Consider the following 17952-nt stretch of genomic DNA (forward strand, 5'->3'; position numbering starts at 1 on the left):
AATGATTGACATCATGGTGAACACAGACAGACAAAAATCTACTGTACTATGCCAGGTCTCTGAAAAGGCCTTTAGTTTTGCAGTCACATGCATGCTGTAGATCAGAAAGCATTGATAGGATGACATTTTTATTCTTCCTCTCCCACAAAGAAACCAACAAACAAAAGCAAATGAAACCCTTTATGTCTGTGGAAGATGCCATAAATTAAATTAAATATGTTTAGGAACTAATGGCTGGTCTCTCTCTGGCTGGTCTCTCTCTGTCTTTTTCTCCTACACACGTTATTCCCATTGCCCAGAGGTTTATGGGCCTCTGCAGGTGATGTTATTGCCTGGCTTTCACTCTTTCCTTCCTATATTCTATACCATCTGTATTAAAGCTATATATCATGCATAAGATGCCTCCGTCTTGGTAGCCCCCTTTAATATGGGTTGAATCCTGAGAAGCTTAATCAGTCTGGGGAAACATCTCTGGATCCAACCGTAATAATACTAAAATACTAATACTAATACTAGCACTGCTAATAATTTATTTATACCCCACCTATCTGGCTGGGTTTCTCCAGCCACTCTGGGTGGCTTTCAGCAAAACACAAAAACACAATACAACATCGAATATTAAAAACCTCCGAATGCAGGGCTGCCTTCAAATGTCTCTAAAGTTGTGTAGTTCTGTATCTCCTTGACATCTGATAGGAGGACATTCCACAGGGAGGGCACCACTGCCGAGAAGACCCTCTGCCTGGTTCCCTGTAACTTCACTTCCCATAGTGAAGGAACCACCAGAAGACCCTTGGAGGTGGACCTCAGCTATTTGGATATCTGATGCACCTTACAATTTGAAAATCTGAAGCTCCATTATCCAGGCAAGACATGCCTTTCTTCTCTGCTCTGGGTCATTATATAAAACATTCACTGAAATAGGAAAACCTTTACCTTAAACAGGTCTACTGCTGATGTATTTTTATTCCTTCACTAAAAGGGAGTGAGCAAGCAATGCCAACTGTCTTCCTTTCCCATACACATCTCTGATGTCACCTCATTCAACCAAATATGATGTTATGGACTTCTGTTGTCCTGGTACTGTTCTTATCCTCAGCTAACTTCCCATTGCTTCACTTATTGTTGCACTAATTCCCATCTGGATTAATTACTTGTCCTCTCATGAGAAACAATCTTTTCTTTTAGCAGATCAGTAAAGGGTCTTTTAATACTGCAGTGGGTAGAATACTGCTGAGAGAAAGTTGGTGAGAAACTAGTCTCCAAGGATTGCTATTTCCAGTGTACCTAGAACTGTCACTTCTATCATATTGTAGCTGTAATGATCTCAGGCAGACAAGCAAGCCCCAATAAGAAGTAATGACTCTCTGGCAGTTTTATGCACGTTTATTTACAAAAACAACACATCTAGAGCACAGCTTCTCGCCTGCTCGTATTGATGATAGTTGGTCAGTCTGAACTCAGCCATTTCCATAGCAGGAAGAAAGCCAAATTTCTGCCCTTCTCCTCTTGCCCTTCCGTTGTCATCTGATCTTATCCAGTCTCCTAGAACGGGGGCTGAGAGGCTGGCCTTGCCCCTCACAACTTTCATCTGACACAGTCTCAGTCCTCTGCTTATCTGCTGATTGCCTAGCAACGCTCTGGCTGCCTCCCAACTCTCCCACTTCATGATAGCTAACAGTGTCTTCTTGGGGAAGGGGGGGTCAAACTGCCCCTTCTCGGCTCTGTCAGACAGCTCTCATCTGCAGAGTCTTTCTTTCTCTCACTTAGCTCAACTTCTGAGTCTGACTCCTCCCCTGTGCTCTGGTGAGCCACATTCCTAACAATAGCAGCATTTCAAGTGCAAGGAAGAAAGCGAGTGTGGGGAAAAGAATAAGGAAGAAAGAGGATATAGCCATTGTGGGAAACCTTTTCACTATGAATGGTCACTAATGCAGGGGGAAACTCAATAGGACACAACACAGCTGATGGTATGGGAAGCCAGAGCTGAAGGTGGATGGAGTCAGAGCCAAAAGTGGTTGCTCTCTCTAGGATTGCAGGACTGTATGGATCTCTCTCTGTCACCCCATATCTTCAAGCAGCATAGGCTGATGGCTGCAAACGTACATTGAATAGTGAGTTCTCATTCCCAGAAAGTTTCCCGGTCATGTTGAAAATGTAGGGAGAGGTGGATGTGCCATTCCCAGAGGTCTCCAAATCCAAGAAAGATGAATACTGTTTGGTTTTTCATTTTTTGTTCGCAGTTGTGTTATTTAGGGAACTAGTGGCAACAGGTGTAAGATGGATCCTTTACCCTTCTGTCTTTTCCTCTACACATGAGGAAAAGCTACTTGAGGATACTTGATGGATGGGTTAAGTCTCACCTCCCTGGTGGAATAAGAGAGTGCTAAACAGCATTTTCTGAGCTGCTGATGGAACATTTTTTTCTTTAATATTCATGACATGCAAAGGTGCATGTGTATTGTGGGGAGTGGGGTGGTTTGTAATGATGGCTGCTAGTCTGGACTTCTTACATGGTTCATTTCTATGGATCGTGGCATTAGTGTAGCTGACATAAGTTTAATAAGTAACTTATGAACTATTTGTAAGCCTGGTACATCTCCTATCTCATACATTACTTGAAAGAGGAGTTAACATTCTGATTGTAAGAGTTGCAGAAAAGATCAGAGCACTAATCTTGGTATTTACTAGGAAGATTCAGTTATGTATTCCTGCAAGCTGAACCAGACTTCAAAAAGCAGCCTTTCTTTCCTATCCTTTCTTTCCTATCCTTTCTTTCCTATCCTTTCTTTCCTATCCTTTCCCAATTGTCCTATGCTTTCTAGACATTGGTCCAATTAGTTTTGCCTTTGCCCTGCCACTTTCTCCCTGAAAACCTACTCCTTAGCGCTAAATCGGAACAAACAGCAATCCACATTTGCCATTTGTTCCAGTTCAGTGGTGGGGCAAATGGAGATGTGGATGAGCCCTGAGTCCTGTATGCCATATAGGACTTAGAAGTCTTTGTATATGCATATTACTCACTGACTCCATCTCTCCAAGTCTCATTGGGAAGGGTTGGGAGCAACAAGTGATTGTGTTTGTATGAGGGCAGTTGAAACCTTTGTCCTATTTGTAGTTCACAGAACTAACATCTATTTCAAATTCTGCTAGACTGACAAATTCATCTCAAAATTTAAAGGAAGTGAGAAATCTTTTATAATCCTTTAGGGCAGGGGAAGGGAATTCATGACCCACCAGCCACATGCAGCCCACCAATTCCCAGGAGTTACGCCCACATTTCCCAATTGCTCATGGACAGTGAGGAAAAGATCACTGTTCCCATATGGTGAATAGAAGCAGGCGCTCTGGGTTCCGCCCAACATTGGGTGGGGGCCAGGCAGCCTGTATGTGATGTCACACAATGGGAGGAGGCCCACACAATAGTTATGCACTGTACTGAAGAGTGGCACAGTATGCTGAAAGGCTTACCTAGGAGTAAACCTCATTAGTAGACATGCATATCCTCCAACATGTCCAGGCCAGAAACTGGGCTGTGTGTCTTCTGGGCAGTGCTCCTGGGCAAGTGAAGTGACCCACGTGAAACCGCAACCCCCAAAAAAATATTTTTGTGGGGTGAGATCTCTGTGGGCAAAATGGTCACTGCACTTTTGCACAAAAAAAAAAAAATTGGTATGTTCTGGTTTTTCTGGGACAGTTGATGGTATGGACATAGTTAAGATTCAGGCAGATGGAGGCTTCATCCCAACCCCACAGAGTCCTTGAAGGGATGAAGCATATCTGCTTTAAGAGCCACTATGAAAGGAAACAATGATGACATTATTATGTAAAGACTAGGACTGTGCGCAGCACCCTTAGCTCCAGTCTAGGAGGCATCAGGTTGTCCCACTGTTAGGGTGCCATTACTGAAATTACTGTGATTTCAGTGGTGGAATTGATTGGATTTTCCAAAAATAGTGGCTCAGTCACTTTGAGAATGAGAGAGAGAGAGAGAGAGAGAGAGAGAGAGAGAGATGATAGAGATAGATATATAGAAAAAGCTCAACAATTACAATTGTGTCTGGATTTTCACTTCTTGAAATATGGCAACCGTACCCACCGTGGGTCAACCTGAGGACCATCACCCCTCCCCCTCAGTATCCATTCCTGAATAAGTTTGGGAGTGGGGCTCATGTTTAATTAAGGGTTTAAAACTCTAATTAAATATATAGATGGGAGAGAAATGGAGGAAGATCTTGCATGGGGGTGATGACCCACAAGGAGCAGGGGCAATTCTCTTTACCACCCTCATGCTAATATATCACTCTCTTCTGTCAACAGGAGTTGAGAGGGGAGAGACATCCTGGGAGTGGGAAGCAGCATCAGGTAGTAATAAGACTGCTCCAATATTCCGCATGAAAATAGGGACATTCTATTTGCTTTAGTCCAAAGGTAGTTATTGTAGTTGAGGGGAAAGTGCTGTACTCCCCCTGGAAAATCTTGCTTCCTTAAGTGCCTTTCCTTTCCCCATATATAAAAGGATCATTATCATAAATGTCTGGGGACACTTTCAACTTCATGATGCAGGATATAAACAATTATATATAAATAGTCACCTTATTTTGGACTAATGCAGACCTTGGTATCCATGAAACAGAATTCTTTCGAAGAGGAAAAGAGAGGTAATCTTTGTTAAAAGAAACTCTAAAGGCTGGGGGGGGGGGAGAAAAAAATGGGAGCATGCTTCAAAATGTGAAAATGAAATAGTTATTTCTAGATAAAACTAGCAACATGTTTTTGATAAGATCAAAAAATAAAGATAGATCCCATTATAGATGGATTCAGGGGAGGGGACACCCTAATTTTAAACACATATATTATTCAGCATGTGATCTACCACTTAGAAATATTATCTTATATGAATACTCGGAGGTTATTAAGAAGAAAAAGGATAACAACAAAGAGATGGGAAGATGGGACTTGTGAACATCAAAGCAGCAGAAATATGAGATGATTGGACCCTTTCTGAACTCGAAGCATGGGTACCCCCAACAAAAATTTAAAATTTGGCTAAATATTTGGAATTTATTGTGTATTGGTATAATTTGGAATTAATGTGATATGACTGGTTTGTTAAATGGAAATTTAATAAAAATTATTTTTTTAAAAAAAGAAAAAGAAATATTATCTTATATGACTTGCAAAAAAAATGTTGTGGTTCATGCTTCCTCCTAAAGCAAATGCCCCTGTTCACAATTCCATCTAAACATTCTCTCTAAGCAGGGAATTCCACTATCCACCCCTATCCATGTTCCATTTTTCTTTTCAAACTGCTGCTGTACATTTCATAGCTATAGATTGTGTTCCGTACCTAGCAAGCTGTTTTGTGTTTTTGGAAGAAAATTCTTCAAGAGTTTTTTTTTTTTAATACCTATTTGTACTCAAGTAACCCTCTGGATTTCTTCAAGCATGCTTCTTTCTTATTTCTCATTTCTCCCATTGGGTTTACAATCCTGTTGGTGCCAGAATGTTGTAGAACAGCATCTCCTTTCTGCTCCAGCCATCATGGCCAAGGATTAGGGATAATGAAAATTATAGTCAAACAACAGTTCTCCATCACTAAGTGAAACATCTTGTTGAAAATCTGAAGCCAACTTTCTTAAGTATACTTCTTTAACATTTTGCAAGAAACATTCACAGAAACCATTAAAATGGTTAAATTAGGAATTCTTCATATAAGAATTCTACTTATCGTGCAGGTAGTTTGGGTGAATGTGAGTCTCTTTCTTTCCTTTTTTCTTTGAAACAATGAAGACATGAACTGTATTCTTTTGTCCTTCCATCTCCCCAGATTCAGCATACATGGCAAAGAAAGTATGGCAAAATCAAACAAGAGTTTTTGAATTCATACTCTTGGGATTTGGGGATCTACCTAAACTACAAGTTCTTCTTTTCCTGCCGTTCTTGGTGATCTACGTGGTGACCATGGCTGGGAACCTTCTCATTGTTGTGTTGGTTGTGACAGATCGACATCTTCACACTCCCATGTACTTCTTCCTGGGAAACCTTTCCTTCTTGGAATGTTGCTATAGTTCAACAATCCTGCCTAAAATGTTGTCAAGCATCCTGGCTGGGGGGGGAAGTATATCTATAAAAGTCTGTTTTTTGCAATTTTTCATCTTTTCTTCTCTGGCTGGAACTGAATGCTACCTCCTAGCCATGATGTCTTATGACAGGTACTTAGCCATTTGTAAACCACTCGATTATGTTGTTCTTATGAATGGCAAAGTGAGCTTCCAATTATCCGTTGTGTCTTGGGCTAGTGGATTTTTTGTTGGCACAATTTTAACTTCATCAGCGTCATGGCTATCTTTCTGTGGCCCCAATGAGATTGATGATTATTTTTGTGATGTTAGCTCTAATGTAAGGTATATTTCTTGTAGTGACACAACTTTCTTTGAACTATCAGCCTTTGTATTTACTTGTGTGTTCACATTACCTCCTTTTCTCCTCACCATATCATCCTATGGTTTCATCATAGCCACCATCCTCAGAATCCCATCCACAACTGGGAGACAAAAGGCCTTCTCCACCTGTTCCTCTCACCTCACAGTGGTTGCCTTGTATTATGGAACTCTGATGCTTGTCTATATGCTCCCTCGGTCAAAAGACTTAAAACACATGAAGAAAGTCTTCTCTCTCTTCTATACTGTCTTGACCCCCATGATCAATCCCCTCATATATAGCCTGAGAAACACAGAAGTGAAAGAGGCAATGAAAAAGGGTTTCAGAGGGTTTATAATCTACATCACACCATGATATTAATATAAATCTGCACAGTAGATTAAATGGCCTGACAATTTACAGTACTCATAAATATACTGAAATATTTATTGTTCCTTCCTATATGTCTCTGGGGTTTTGAGCCCCTTTCAGAGCATATTTTTGCTTAGAAGTTTGCCATTTTATGGAAGAAGAACACGGACTCTCACAGAGGAAGATTTAGGACAGTGAGACAGGCATTGCAACTATGACGTAGTCAATTGAGCAGAATGGAAGGTAAGAGGTGGGGTGCCAGATTTTGGCCTTGCACAGAGTGCCACTGAAATTTGAAAGACCAAGGTCTGTCCCTGACTCTTGTATACTTCTTAGGAATCCTGATGTCATTCTACTAACGTGCCTAAGATGTCTGACCTGTATACAATGATATGCCTATAAAGTACCACTTTAATACAGTTCTGTACATCTGTATCTGGTATCTGACCTTTGACACTCTTTCACTCTCCTATACAAACAAAATCTGGGACATGTGATGTTTGCAGCAGTGACAGTAAGTGCACATAATGCAGTAAGGATTAGATTTCCTAGTTTGCCATTCGTGTCATTTCTGTAGTAACATATGTACCACAAAGTGAATGCCTTAATGCAACAACATGGTTTTTTTTATATCCTGCTCTTATTTTCCAAATAATTTGAAAAAAAATATATGCAGTGTGTGTGTGTTCTTCTTAACAGCCTTGCCTTAGGATTGCAACAAAAGTTACCCCATTAAGAATCAATTGATTGTCCTGTTTTGTTTTTTAAAAATGCAGTTGAGTTTAATCTCTGAATGAATTGTGCTGTGATTATCCTGACCCCAGACCCCAGAACCTTGAGTCCTGGTTCCATCTGGGCTTATTTTTCTCTGCATACCCTCCCAAGAAGTAGATACATGAAGCAATAGTCGGTGGCATAACCAGCATGGCGATTATGACAGCAGAAGACACCTTAGTTTCTTTCCCTCCATCTCCCGCCCTCTCTCTTACACACGCTCACCCTGTAGGTTGGGGGGGGGGGGAGAGAAAGTGTTTATCAGGCAGACATTCTGCACAAACAAAACACTGCAGAAGCAATTATAAAATCATCCAAAAGTGAAGCATGCCACAGCACAAGGGCTATTTGTTTATGAAATAGAAATGGATGTAAAGTGAGATGGACTCCCTTTCTTTCTAGGACTCCCTAGAAAAAAAGTTAACAAACCTGGAGAATAATACAAATTACATCCCTAACCCTGTCTGACTGATGATTTCAGAGAAATGCACTTATTTGCAGTTTAATATTGAATATATCAAAGTGCAAGCCTGTGAACTTTGATGTGAAACCTGACCTCACCATTGAAACCCGAAGTGGTGTCGTTAACCTATCTTCTTTCTTTCTCTATTTCAATACATCCATTTCGTAATTTGGTATTTGTCCATCTCTGTACACAACACTAACTTCAGAGATATATCTCTCTTCACTGACTACTCTGCATTTAGACATCCTTTTATTTGTGCATTCATGTTGTTTTCTGCTCATGATTACATTGGGGCAGTTATATGTAATACTCAAATCTTCAGTTATATTCAACACTGGTTTGGGCTAGATATAAATGCCTTGTTTCGAATCCATTTATGTCCCATAGCCTTCTGAAGAAATCCTGTAACTTTTCATAGCATGTGTGTTCCAGGGCGGGGATTATTTATTTTTGACCCCTTTGGTTGCATTATAGTGCAAAAGTGCCCCTCCAGAACATCAATAATACACTAGCATTGGGGAAGAATGACTAATAAAGAAAAATGACATGTGTACAGCCCATTGTAAATCCACGAATACCACACTAATATTGAATCAATGTCATGTTGCCAATACACCTGCAAAAAACAAACACCCAAGAGCATGGAGAGACTCTGTGGAAATTCACCAGCAATGGAACACTTTCTGAATTATGCATCATGTCACCCTCTCCCTTCTTCCTGTATTTACTATCCTATAACAATAGGAAAGAACCACTTTAGGCCTAAAAAGAACCCTAATCCTTATTACTACAGCTGTGCACTACATTTGGCTGAAGTCTGCATCCTGACCAAATTGGGCAATTTTTTTTTGGGGGGGGGGGTGTGAATCTGGACTAGGGTTGAATCAGATCAAGACTGTCCTGGGTTGTCAGGGTGTCTGGGAGGAAGCCTGCAGCAGTTTTCTCCACAGCTGTTGAGTGGAGGATTCAGTTCTGTGGACTTCAGGGTTTTGTTTCTCAAGGTAAATCAGGGGAAGGCTATTGGAAAGCCACACTTGAAAAGACTGAAGGAGGGACAAGAAACACTACTTCCTCTCCTGAGCAAGAGCAGGGGGTGTTTCATGCTGTGGGTGCTGCTTTGCAAAAGCCTTCCCTGCAGCCAGGCCCTGCTCTCCGCTGGGATAGATGAAGGATATGTTGCATCTCTAGACTGTATGTGTAATTAGGGCTTTAAAACCCTCACTAAGCATTAGCCACACCATAGTTGTCTCCAGGGACATATCTGGGGTTGGGCTGGTGGTCCCTGGTTTGGCTCTTGCTGGGTCAACACATTCTGTGGTCCAGTGTTAGACTGGGGGGCTGTGCACAGCTCTGTTTGCTACTGAAACATGCAATGAGGACACAGTCACAAGAACACTCTCCCCTCCTGCAGGTTCCAGCAACTGATATTCAGAAGCATTCCTGTCTCCAGCTGTGGTGGTGAGGCATAGCCATCATGTCTGGTAGCCTCAATAGCCTTTTCCTCCTTGAATTTGTCTAATCCTCTTTTCAGCCATCCAAGCTGGTGGTCTTATCCCTGCCTCCCGTGAGAACAAGTTATATGCATGATAAAGAGAAATCAGATATGGAACCTGAAATTAAGTGGAACAATCTTTTTCAACAACAACAATAATAATTGTCCTTGTGTCTCCCCTATGTACTCATATCCCAAAGGAAGTGGTTGAGGGAAAAGGGCTCTACTCCCCTTGGAAAAACTTGCTTCTTTAAGTGCATTTCTTCTACCCACAAGTAAAAGGCTCATTATCATAAATGTCTGGGGACACTTTCAACTTCATGATGCAGAATGCAGTATAAACAATTCTATATAGTCACCTTATTGTGGATTAATGTAGGCCTTGGCATCCGTAAAACAAAAACAGAACTCTTTTGATGGGTCAGAGAGAGGTAGGAAAATTTCTGTTAGAGGAAACTCTAAATGCTGGAGGGGGGAGGGAGATGAAGCAGGAACACGTATTTCAAAGCCTTTTTGCAGATTGATATAAAATAGCACTTTTTTAAAAAGTGGAAAACTTTACTTTGATAAGATAAAGCAAAATAGATCCCATTAAGACTCTCCTCCTGCAAGAGAGGGGAGTGGTTGTGGTCGGGAGCCGGACTCCGCCTCAAGCAGGGGGCGTTAGCCCCCTGCCTCCCACTCACCTGGCTGGCGCCCACGCCCACGGGCAGGCACCCAACCAGGTGCCTGCGAGGGGGCGTGTTTAGCAGCCTAAATTGCTGCGGCACCAGCCTCCCGGCCTCAATAGATCCCATTACAGATAGATCTAAGCAAAATATGCAGCCATCCTTGTGAATCCAAAACCACCCTTGTGAATATGCAGTTATTGTAAGTAAGGAACCTTTTTTTCTTTACCAATGGGACTGCAGTGTGTTTTGTGTATTTTTCTCTTCTAAGCAACATTAGCTGTGTGAAGTGTGAATGAGATGTGTGAATAAGACATAATAGTAATAGTAGTAGTAGTAGTAGTAGTAATAATGTCTGACTATAGAAATGGTCAAATAAAAAACCTATTCATTATATAGGCAAGTTACTTAAATGTGAAACTCTTTTAAGTTCACTTTAAAACAGTGAAGTTTACTCTCTGTGCTATTTTCTCCAGATGCAGCACACATGGCAAAGAAAGTATGGGAAAATCAAACAACTATTTCTGAATTCATACTCTTGGGATTTGGAGATCAACTTAAACTACAAATTCTTCTCTTCCTGCTCTTCTTATTGTGTTATGTGGTGACCATGGCTGGGAACCTCCTCATTGTTGCGCTGGTTGTGACTGATCGACATCTTCACACCCCCATGTACTTCTTCCTAGGGAACCTCTCCTTCTTGGAATCTTGCAGCAGCTCAACCATCCTGCCTAAAATGTTGTCATGCATGCTGACTGGGGGGGAAAGTATATCTGTCCAAGCCTGCTTCTTGCAGTTTTTTGTCTTCTCTTGCCTGGGTGGTGCTGAATGCTACCTTCTTGCTATGATGTCTTATGACAGGTACTTGGCAATTTGTAAGCCACTCCACTATGCTACTCTAATGAATGGCAGAGTGAGCCTCCAGTTATCCGTTGTGTCTTGGGCGAGTGGAGTTTTGGTTAGCACAAGCTTAACCTTATCACTCTCATGGTTATCCTTTTGTGGTCCCAAGGAAATTGATGATTATTTTTGTGATGTTAGCTCTAGCATACGGCATATTTCTTGTAGTGACACTCATTTATTTGAGCTATCAGGTTTCATATTTACCTGTATTTTCACCCTACCTCCCTTCCTCCTCACCCTAACCTCCTATATTTCCATCATAGCCACAATCCTCAGAATCCCATCCACCACTGGAAGGACAAAGGCCTTCTCCACCTGTTCCTCTCACCTCACAGTGGTTGCCTTGTATTATGGAAGTCTGATGCTTGTCTATATGCTCCCTCGGTCAAAGGATTTAATACATATGAAGAAAGTCTTCTCTCTCTTCTACACAGTCTTCACCCCCATGATCAATCCCCTCATATACAGCCTGAGAAACGTGGAAGTGAAGAAGTCCCTGAAAATGGGCTTCAGGAAGGTTCTATTCTACATTACAGTGTGACACTGACACACACACATGCACACTTCACGCATATGCTCACTAAATTAAATTATGAGACAATAATGAGAATTATTTCTTGCTCTTTCCCAATTGTTTTACACATAATGTATTCCTTTATCGAATGGATTTTTGCTTAGGAAATGGATATATAATGGCTAGGGATTCTTAGGAGAAAGGATTTAAAATAAAACTGCCAGAATCATAATGCCTTTACACAAATCAAAAGTGTGACTGCATTTGGAATATGATGCATAGTTCTGGTGGCCTCGCCTTGCAAAAGGTATTGTAGAGTTGGAAACGGTTCAGAAAAATGGGCAAGCAAAATGATCAAGGGGCTGGATCAACTCCCCTATTAAGAATTGTTGAAGCATTTGGGAGTGTTTAGTTTTGATAAAAGGTAAGAGGTGACATGATCGACATTTATAAAATTATGCATAACATGGAGAAAGTGGATAGATAATTTGTTTTTTATCCCCCACTCGTAACACTAGAACTCATTGCCATCCAATAAAGTTGAATGTTGGAAGACTTAGGATAGATAAAATACAGTGCTTCTTTAGTCAACCCCTAGTTAAACTATGGAACTCATTCCTGCAGGAGGCAGCGATGGTTATCAGCTTGGATGGCTATAGAAGAGGACTGAACAAATTCATGGAGGACAAGGCTTTCAATGTCTATGCTCTATCTCCATGGCAGGAGACATTATGCTTCTGAACACCAGCTGCTGGAAACTGCAGGAGGGGTGAGAGCTGTTGTACTTGGGTCTGCTTGTGGGTTTCCCACAGGCATCTGATTAGATGTGCTAGATGGACCGCTGGCATGATCTCACAGGCTCTTCTTATGAACAAAGTAGACACATGACAATTAATATACCTGAGATAGTCATGTTTCCAACTTTGAGGTTTTGAAGAGGAAAGGTTTGTGTGTGTGTGTGTTCTGTAATAAAAAGTGTCTGTCTAAGTCCTGGTGTTTTCTGTATGTATTCTGTATTTTCTAGCAACTCTAAGAAGCAGTATCAACTTTCATTAGTTTCTCACTTTTAATACCACATTAGCTTTTCTCTTAACTCTATATAGGTGGGCAGGCCAATGAACTGAAGCCTTTCTTTATCGTGAGATTCAACAGCAAAGATTCAACAACACTCAGTTCCAAGCTCCAGACTAAAAACAATTAGTCTTGTGAAACGATGGTTATTTTGCTATCGTCTAATGGCCCTTTCCAAATGTTATGATGACTACATGTAATGGTTAATCACCCATTATCATTTATTCCATCACATGCTGTCAGAGCTGGCTCCTGGTCCCAGCTCACAGAGGACCAACGCTAGCCGGTAGTAATGTACAAAAGTCTTTATTGAAGTACAGTTTCCATTTTCAAGCCGCAGCGCCCCAGCTCTACGTCTAGGGTTTAGACCGGCGAAGCTCCATCTGAATCTCCGCCCCCTATACACCAGTTTAAGACTCTAACTTTACTCCACCTCTTCCTTCTCTCCTTTCTCCTCTGGGTCCTGCTACCCCCCTGGGTCCCTTCTTTCCTGGACTCTTCCGATGCAGACGTAGACCCCCCTGACTCCTCCCTCTCTCTTCGACGGGCTTTAGGACCCGGCTCCCTATCCGGGCTGCCAACTGTGCTGCTCTCCTGTACATTTGAACTTGGCGCGCGCGCGCAGCTTTTAACCTTCCTCTTGACCGTTTCCTCGCTCCCCGACGGAGGCGTGGTCAATCCTGCCTCATGTTCTCCCGCTGGTAGCGCGCCGCCTGATCCCGATGCCTGGGACTCCTCCCCCCTACTACACTCTGGTGTGGACGCTGGTCCGGATTTCCAACTGCTGCTCTCTGAGTCCCCTCTAGCCCCTTCTTCCTGAAGTGCCCCCCTGGGCACTCCCCTTGCCCTGACCATGGGAGCCCCTTTTTGTGAATCCTCCGATTCACTGGAAAGACTCAGAGACCTCGGACCGCTGTCATCGCTGACATTTCCTTCGGACTCCTCCCCCTCGCTCTCCATTTCCTCCCTATCCTGTGCCTCTGCTCCTGAACCCCTGACACATGCGTTCAGCATAATTTCTGGAACAACCTATATTCATTAGATTTAGGCTCCATAAGTGTGACAAGTGCCCAGCTGTGCAAATGGACCAATGCACAAACACATTATACTTGTTGGGCTTTTGTTCAGAAGCTACATTGAATGCAGTGGGTGCAAAAATCCCCACCCCGCCCCATATGTCAATTTTAACATGTGTGGCAGAAATATGTCACCAAGTTCCTTTCTTTTGACAGGGCATTTTAAAGCTGCAGAACAAGTATTTTAATAGTATTGTCTACTGTGCTATAAGATATTTTTGTCCACGCTCAGAAGGAAAATGAAATGTACTTTTAATCCAATATACAGTATATCAAATTGTCAGCATTAACCTTGGGTATTTAAGTGGATTTCATTGAAAAGAGTAAAGATATATGAGTATAATTAATAAATGGGCAGAATTAATTGAAATACACAAACAAGAACTGAATTATAACCATCCCTTTCAAACTTGTCTTTGTGACATCATCATAATCATCATCATTATTTATACTCCACCCTTCTGGCTGGGTTTCCCCAGCCACTCTGGGTGGCTTACAGTATATATAATACATAGTGTAAAACATCAGACATTAAAAACTTCCCAATACAGGGCTGCCCTTGTATGACTTCTACAAGTTATGTAGTTATTTCCTTGACATCTGAAGGGGAAGGGTGCCACCAGCAGTGGAGCAAGCAGATCGGGTGCCTGGGGCAGCGTGTGTGCCCAGGGGCAGAGCCAGCCACCCACAGGGCAGGTGAGCTGGGGCAGGATGCTCCACGGGGCCTCCGAGGAGTCTGCCTGCCTCCTCCCACTCAGCCACCCTACAGCTAGGGAGGGAGGCACTGGGTAGACTGTATGCACAGAGCCTGCTGGCACCCAAGCCACCGAGTCACTCCCAGGAGAGACACGTGGCTCAGGCGTGCTGCAGGCCTCGCAGTGAGTGCCGCCCGGCATTTTGTCACCCCTCTCAGTGGTGACACCCAGGGCGGCCCACCTCCACTGCACCCCCCTTCCTCCACCCCTGGGTGCCACTAACGAGAATCATGGAGGTTTCTGTTGTCGAGGTAACATGGGTTTACTCTTCTCTGAAACTCTTGATTCCTTTTGTTCCTTTGCTTTATCCATGCATTAATATCACTTGTTATCAGAACTGCCAAGGGACTTTTTCTACCTTGCTGGGTAGATTATAAATAATAATTCTATAGAGATCATCTCATTATGGACTGATGAATGTGCAAGAAACAAGGCAGGACTATTTGAAAGAAGCAGCAGGGTAAGAAGGTTTCTAATAGAGGGATACAGAGAGGACATATAGTAAGTGATTCAAAAATTTTGTGCAATCCCAGAATGCAATGGCTGTTTTCTAGGATGGTCATCATGCCGTACACCTGTAAGATCTTATAACTAAATAAGTTAGAGGACTCAACTGAAAAGTTGATATTAAGTGGATTTTCTTTTTGCTATGAATGCTTTTTGTAGGGGGGAGATTACATGAACACATTATATGTAAATAGATTAAAAAATTACTTTGCAATGTGCATTGTTTAGAAAGACATTGATGTGTAATTCCCAGTGTTCTGAAAGGCGCCTCATAGCTTTGCTTTTTTCTAAAGTGTTTGTTGATTTTGTGTAAGTTTTTGTGGCTAGATGCCACCTGCATGCAATAAAGCTGCAATTCTAACCATGTTAACTCTAAAGTATATGGGCCTTAGTCTCAGGTAAGTGGGTGTGGATTATGGCCTTAATTTTCTTTCTACTTTCCATTAAAAACCAATAGAATGCATAATTAATTATCATTGTTTTCAACCACTTTTGTTACCTATAGACTTTATCTTGGCTCCTCGGTTAAAGTCTAAGACTGCATTCATTTAGAGCCCATCACCCCCTCAAAACACAAAAACTGGAAACTGCTTGTCAAGGGTGCTGGGAATTGTAGCTGTGTTCTGAGGATTTCTTTGAGTGTTTGTGCTTCAAAAATATCATATTTTTTTCACCACATGCAATAAACATAATTTAAAATGCAGTAAGCAACTATAGCAGTTGGCCTGTCATTTCTTAGGAAATGGTACAACAGCAACTTAAAGTCAGAAATAATAAGAACAAATTCATGATGTATATTAAAGTATCTAGTCCAATAAGTCTCTCCAGATGTTTCCATGGGTCTATGTGTACTTTAAATTTATGCAATGTATGCATCCCTCACACTATCTCTATGTTGCAAACAAGAAATTAACACAATCAATGTCAAAACACAAATTTGTCATACTCATTATGCAGAAAAGTAGAGATTAACTCAAAGCCAGCCGGAGAACAGCCAGACATTTTCTACTCAACCCTAAGAAAGGTGGCTGCATATGAAAGGCTAGCTGGGAGGGATGCTGTGGTGGCCTGAAATAAGCTATGTGGTGTCAGGCATTTTAAAGGCATTCATCCTGGCCTTCCCTATTGGTCAAGTTTCCAGAGTGTCAGGAGGCTAGCTCCATGTGTTCCCATCTTCCTTTGCCCAAAATGAGGCGAGGAAGTGCAAACCACTTCCACTAAAAGGATGAGTGAACAGTGTTGTGGAGAGTTTCCTCTGGTTTAAAATGTTGATTTGCAAGACAACACACCAACTTGCAGTTGTAAGTGGTGCATTCTCTTTTCTCCAGATGCAGCCCGTGGCAAGCAGAGAGGGACAAAATCAAACAACTGTTTCTGAATTCATACTCTTGGGATTTGGAGATCTCCTCAACCTGCAGGTTGTTCTCTTCATGCTCTTCTTAATGATCTACTTGGCCACCATGGCTGGGAATCTCCTCATTGTTTTTTTGGTTATGGCTGCCCAACATCTCCACACTCCCATGTACTTCTTCCTAGGGAACCTCTCCTTTCTTGAATCCTGCTACAGCTCAACAATTCTGCCCAAGATGTTGACTGTACTTCTGACCGGTGAAAGAACTATATCTATAAAAGCCTGCTTCACACAATTTTTTATATTTTCTTGCTTGGGAGGTTCTGAATGCTACCTCTTGTCTGTGATGTCTTATGACAGGTACTTAGCAGTGTGCAGACCATTACATTATGCCACTCTCATGAACAGTAGGCTGTGCCTGCAGTTGGCAGCTGGATCTTGGGTAAGTGGACTCGTGGTTGGCACAGGCATAACTGTAAGGGTATCACAGTTATCCTTCTGTGGCCCCAACATCATTGATCATTACTTCTGTGATGTCATACCAGACATAAAACAGATTTCTTGCACTGACACATACTTAGTAGAATTGTCTGCCTTCATATTTGTTTGCATTTTCACCCTGCCACCCTTTGTTCTCACAATGGCCTCCTATGCTTACATCATTGCTACAATCCTCAAAATCCCATCTACCACTGGAAGACAAAAGGCCTTCTCCACCTGCTCATCTCACCTCACGGTGGTGGCTCTCTTTTATGGAACGCTGATGCTAGTTTATATGCTCCCAGGATCAAGGAAACTCAGATACACGAAGAAAATATTTTCTCTCTTCTATACTGTCCTAACTCCCATGGTCAATCCCTTGATATACAGCTTGAGAAACAAAGAGGTGAAGGAGGCATTACAAAGAGTTATTAGGAAGTTCACAGCCTATTCAACTTTTTAGAACACCATGTTTTAAGTTGTAATGGAACTGGAGAATCAATTATGGTGTGAATAAATTGTATCTGTTGGATAGATGTTTCCACTTTTTCATATTTGATATCCCTGCAATTGATTTCTGCAACATGCAGACACATTTATTTCCTGCTTGTCTTCCCCCAACTGCAATCATCTATTAAAATTTATGACTAAAATGAAAACCTTATTTGCTCTTTTATTGATGGATTTATTTATGGGGAAGTGGCCGAAGGGTTAATATTTCTCTTCATTATCTTCATAGTTTAATATAGACAGAGTGCTCCAGGGTGAGATAGTCTCTTCACTGCAGGTCAAAGGTGATTTTGTAGTTCAAAAACGGGCACCTTGAACTGTTCTTAGAATCATTTGGTATCCTGTGTGGCTGCATACAATTAGTTGTATATGTTCCCACATTTCACGCCACCTAAGAGGTGGGCCACAGCATCCACTTGGAGCCAGAGGTTACTTAAGTAGGTGCATGCTCCCCTCTTTAAAAAAAGGATTCTAGCTCACGTATCAAACAAAACTGATAAATAAGACACCAGGCTAGCTTTGATGCCAAAAGTAACACCAGATCCATGAGGACAGAATCCTCAGTTTCACTGTAAATTCCACATTAGCTG

General features: G+C 41.9%; 3 protein-coding genes across 3 annotated transcripts; all 3 read left to right on the forward strand.

Annotated features, from left to right (window-relative positions):
* Positions 1-5841: 5841 nt before the first annotated feature.
* On the forward strand, positions 5842-6798 carry LOC310662671 (olfactory receptor 10A3-like; the record flags this gene model as incomplete). The annotated part of the gene is made up of 1 exon (XM_083409616.1): positions 5842-6798. The coding sequence occupies one exon, from the start codon at positions 5842-5844 to the stop codon at positions 6796-6798; it is 957 nt and encodes a 318-aa protein (XP_083265742.1).
* A 921-nt stretch (positions 6799-7719) lies between these two features.
* On the forward strand, positions 7720-11639 carry LOC310662672 (olfactory receptor 10A3-like; the record flags this gene model as incomplete). The annotated part of the gene is given in 3 exon segments (XM_083409617.1): positions 7720-7797; positions 10672-10695; positions 10698-11639. Coding segments are annotated over 3 exon segments (1044 nt in total).
* Positions 11640-14649: 3010 nt separating this feature from the next.
* Positions 14650-17315, forward strand: LOC310662673 (olfactory receptor 10A7-like; the record flags this gene model as incomplete). Its single annotated transcript, XM_083409618.1, has 2 exons — positions 14650-14765; positions 16350-17315. The coding sequence occupies exons 1-2, from the start codon at positions 14745-14747 to the stop codon at positions 17313-17315; spliced, it is 987 nt and encodes a 328-aa protein (XP_083265744.1). The 5' UTR covers positions 14650-14744.
* Positions 17316-17952: the final 637 nt, after the last annotated feature.

Source organism: Podarcis tiliguerta (assembly GCF_965153285.1).
Source record: "Podarcis tiliguerta genome assembly, chromosome: 13".
Taxonomy (NCBI): Eukaryota; Metazoa; Chordata; class Lepidosauria; order Squamata; family Lacertidae; genus Podarcis; species Podarcis tiliguerta.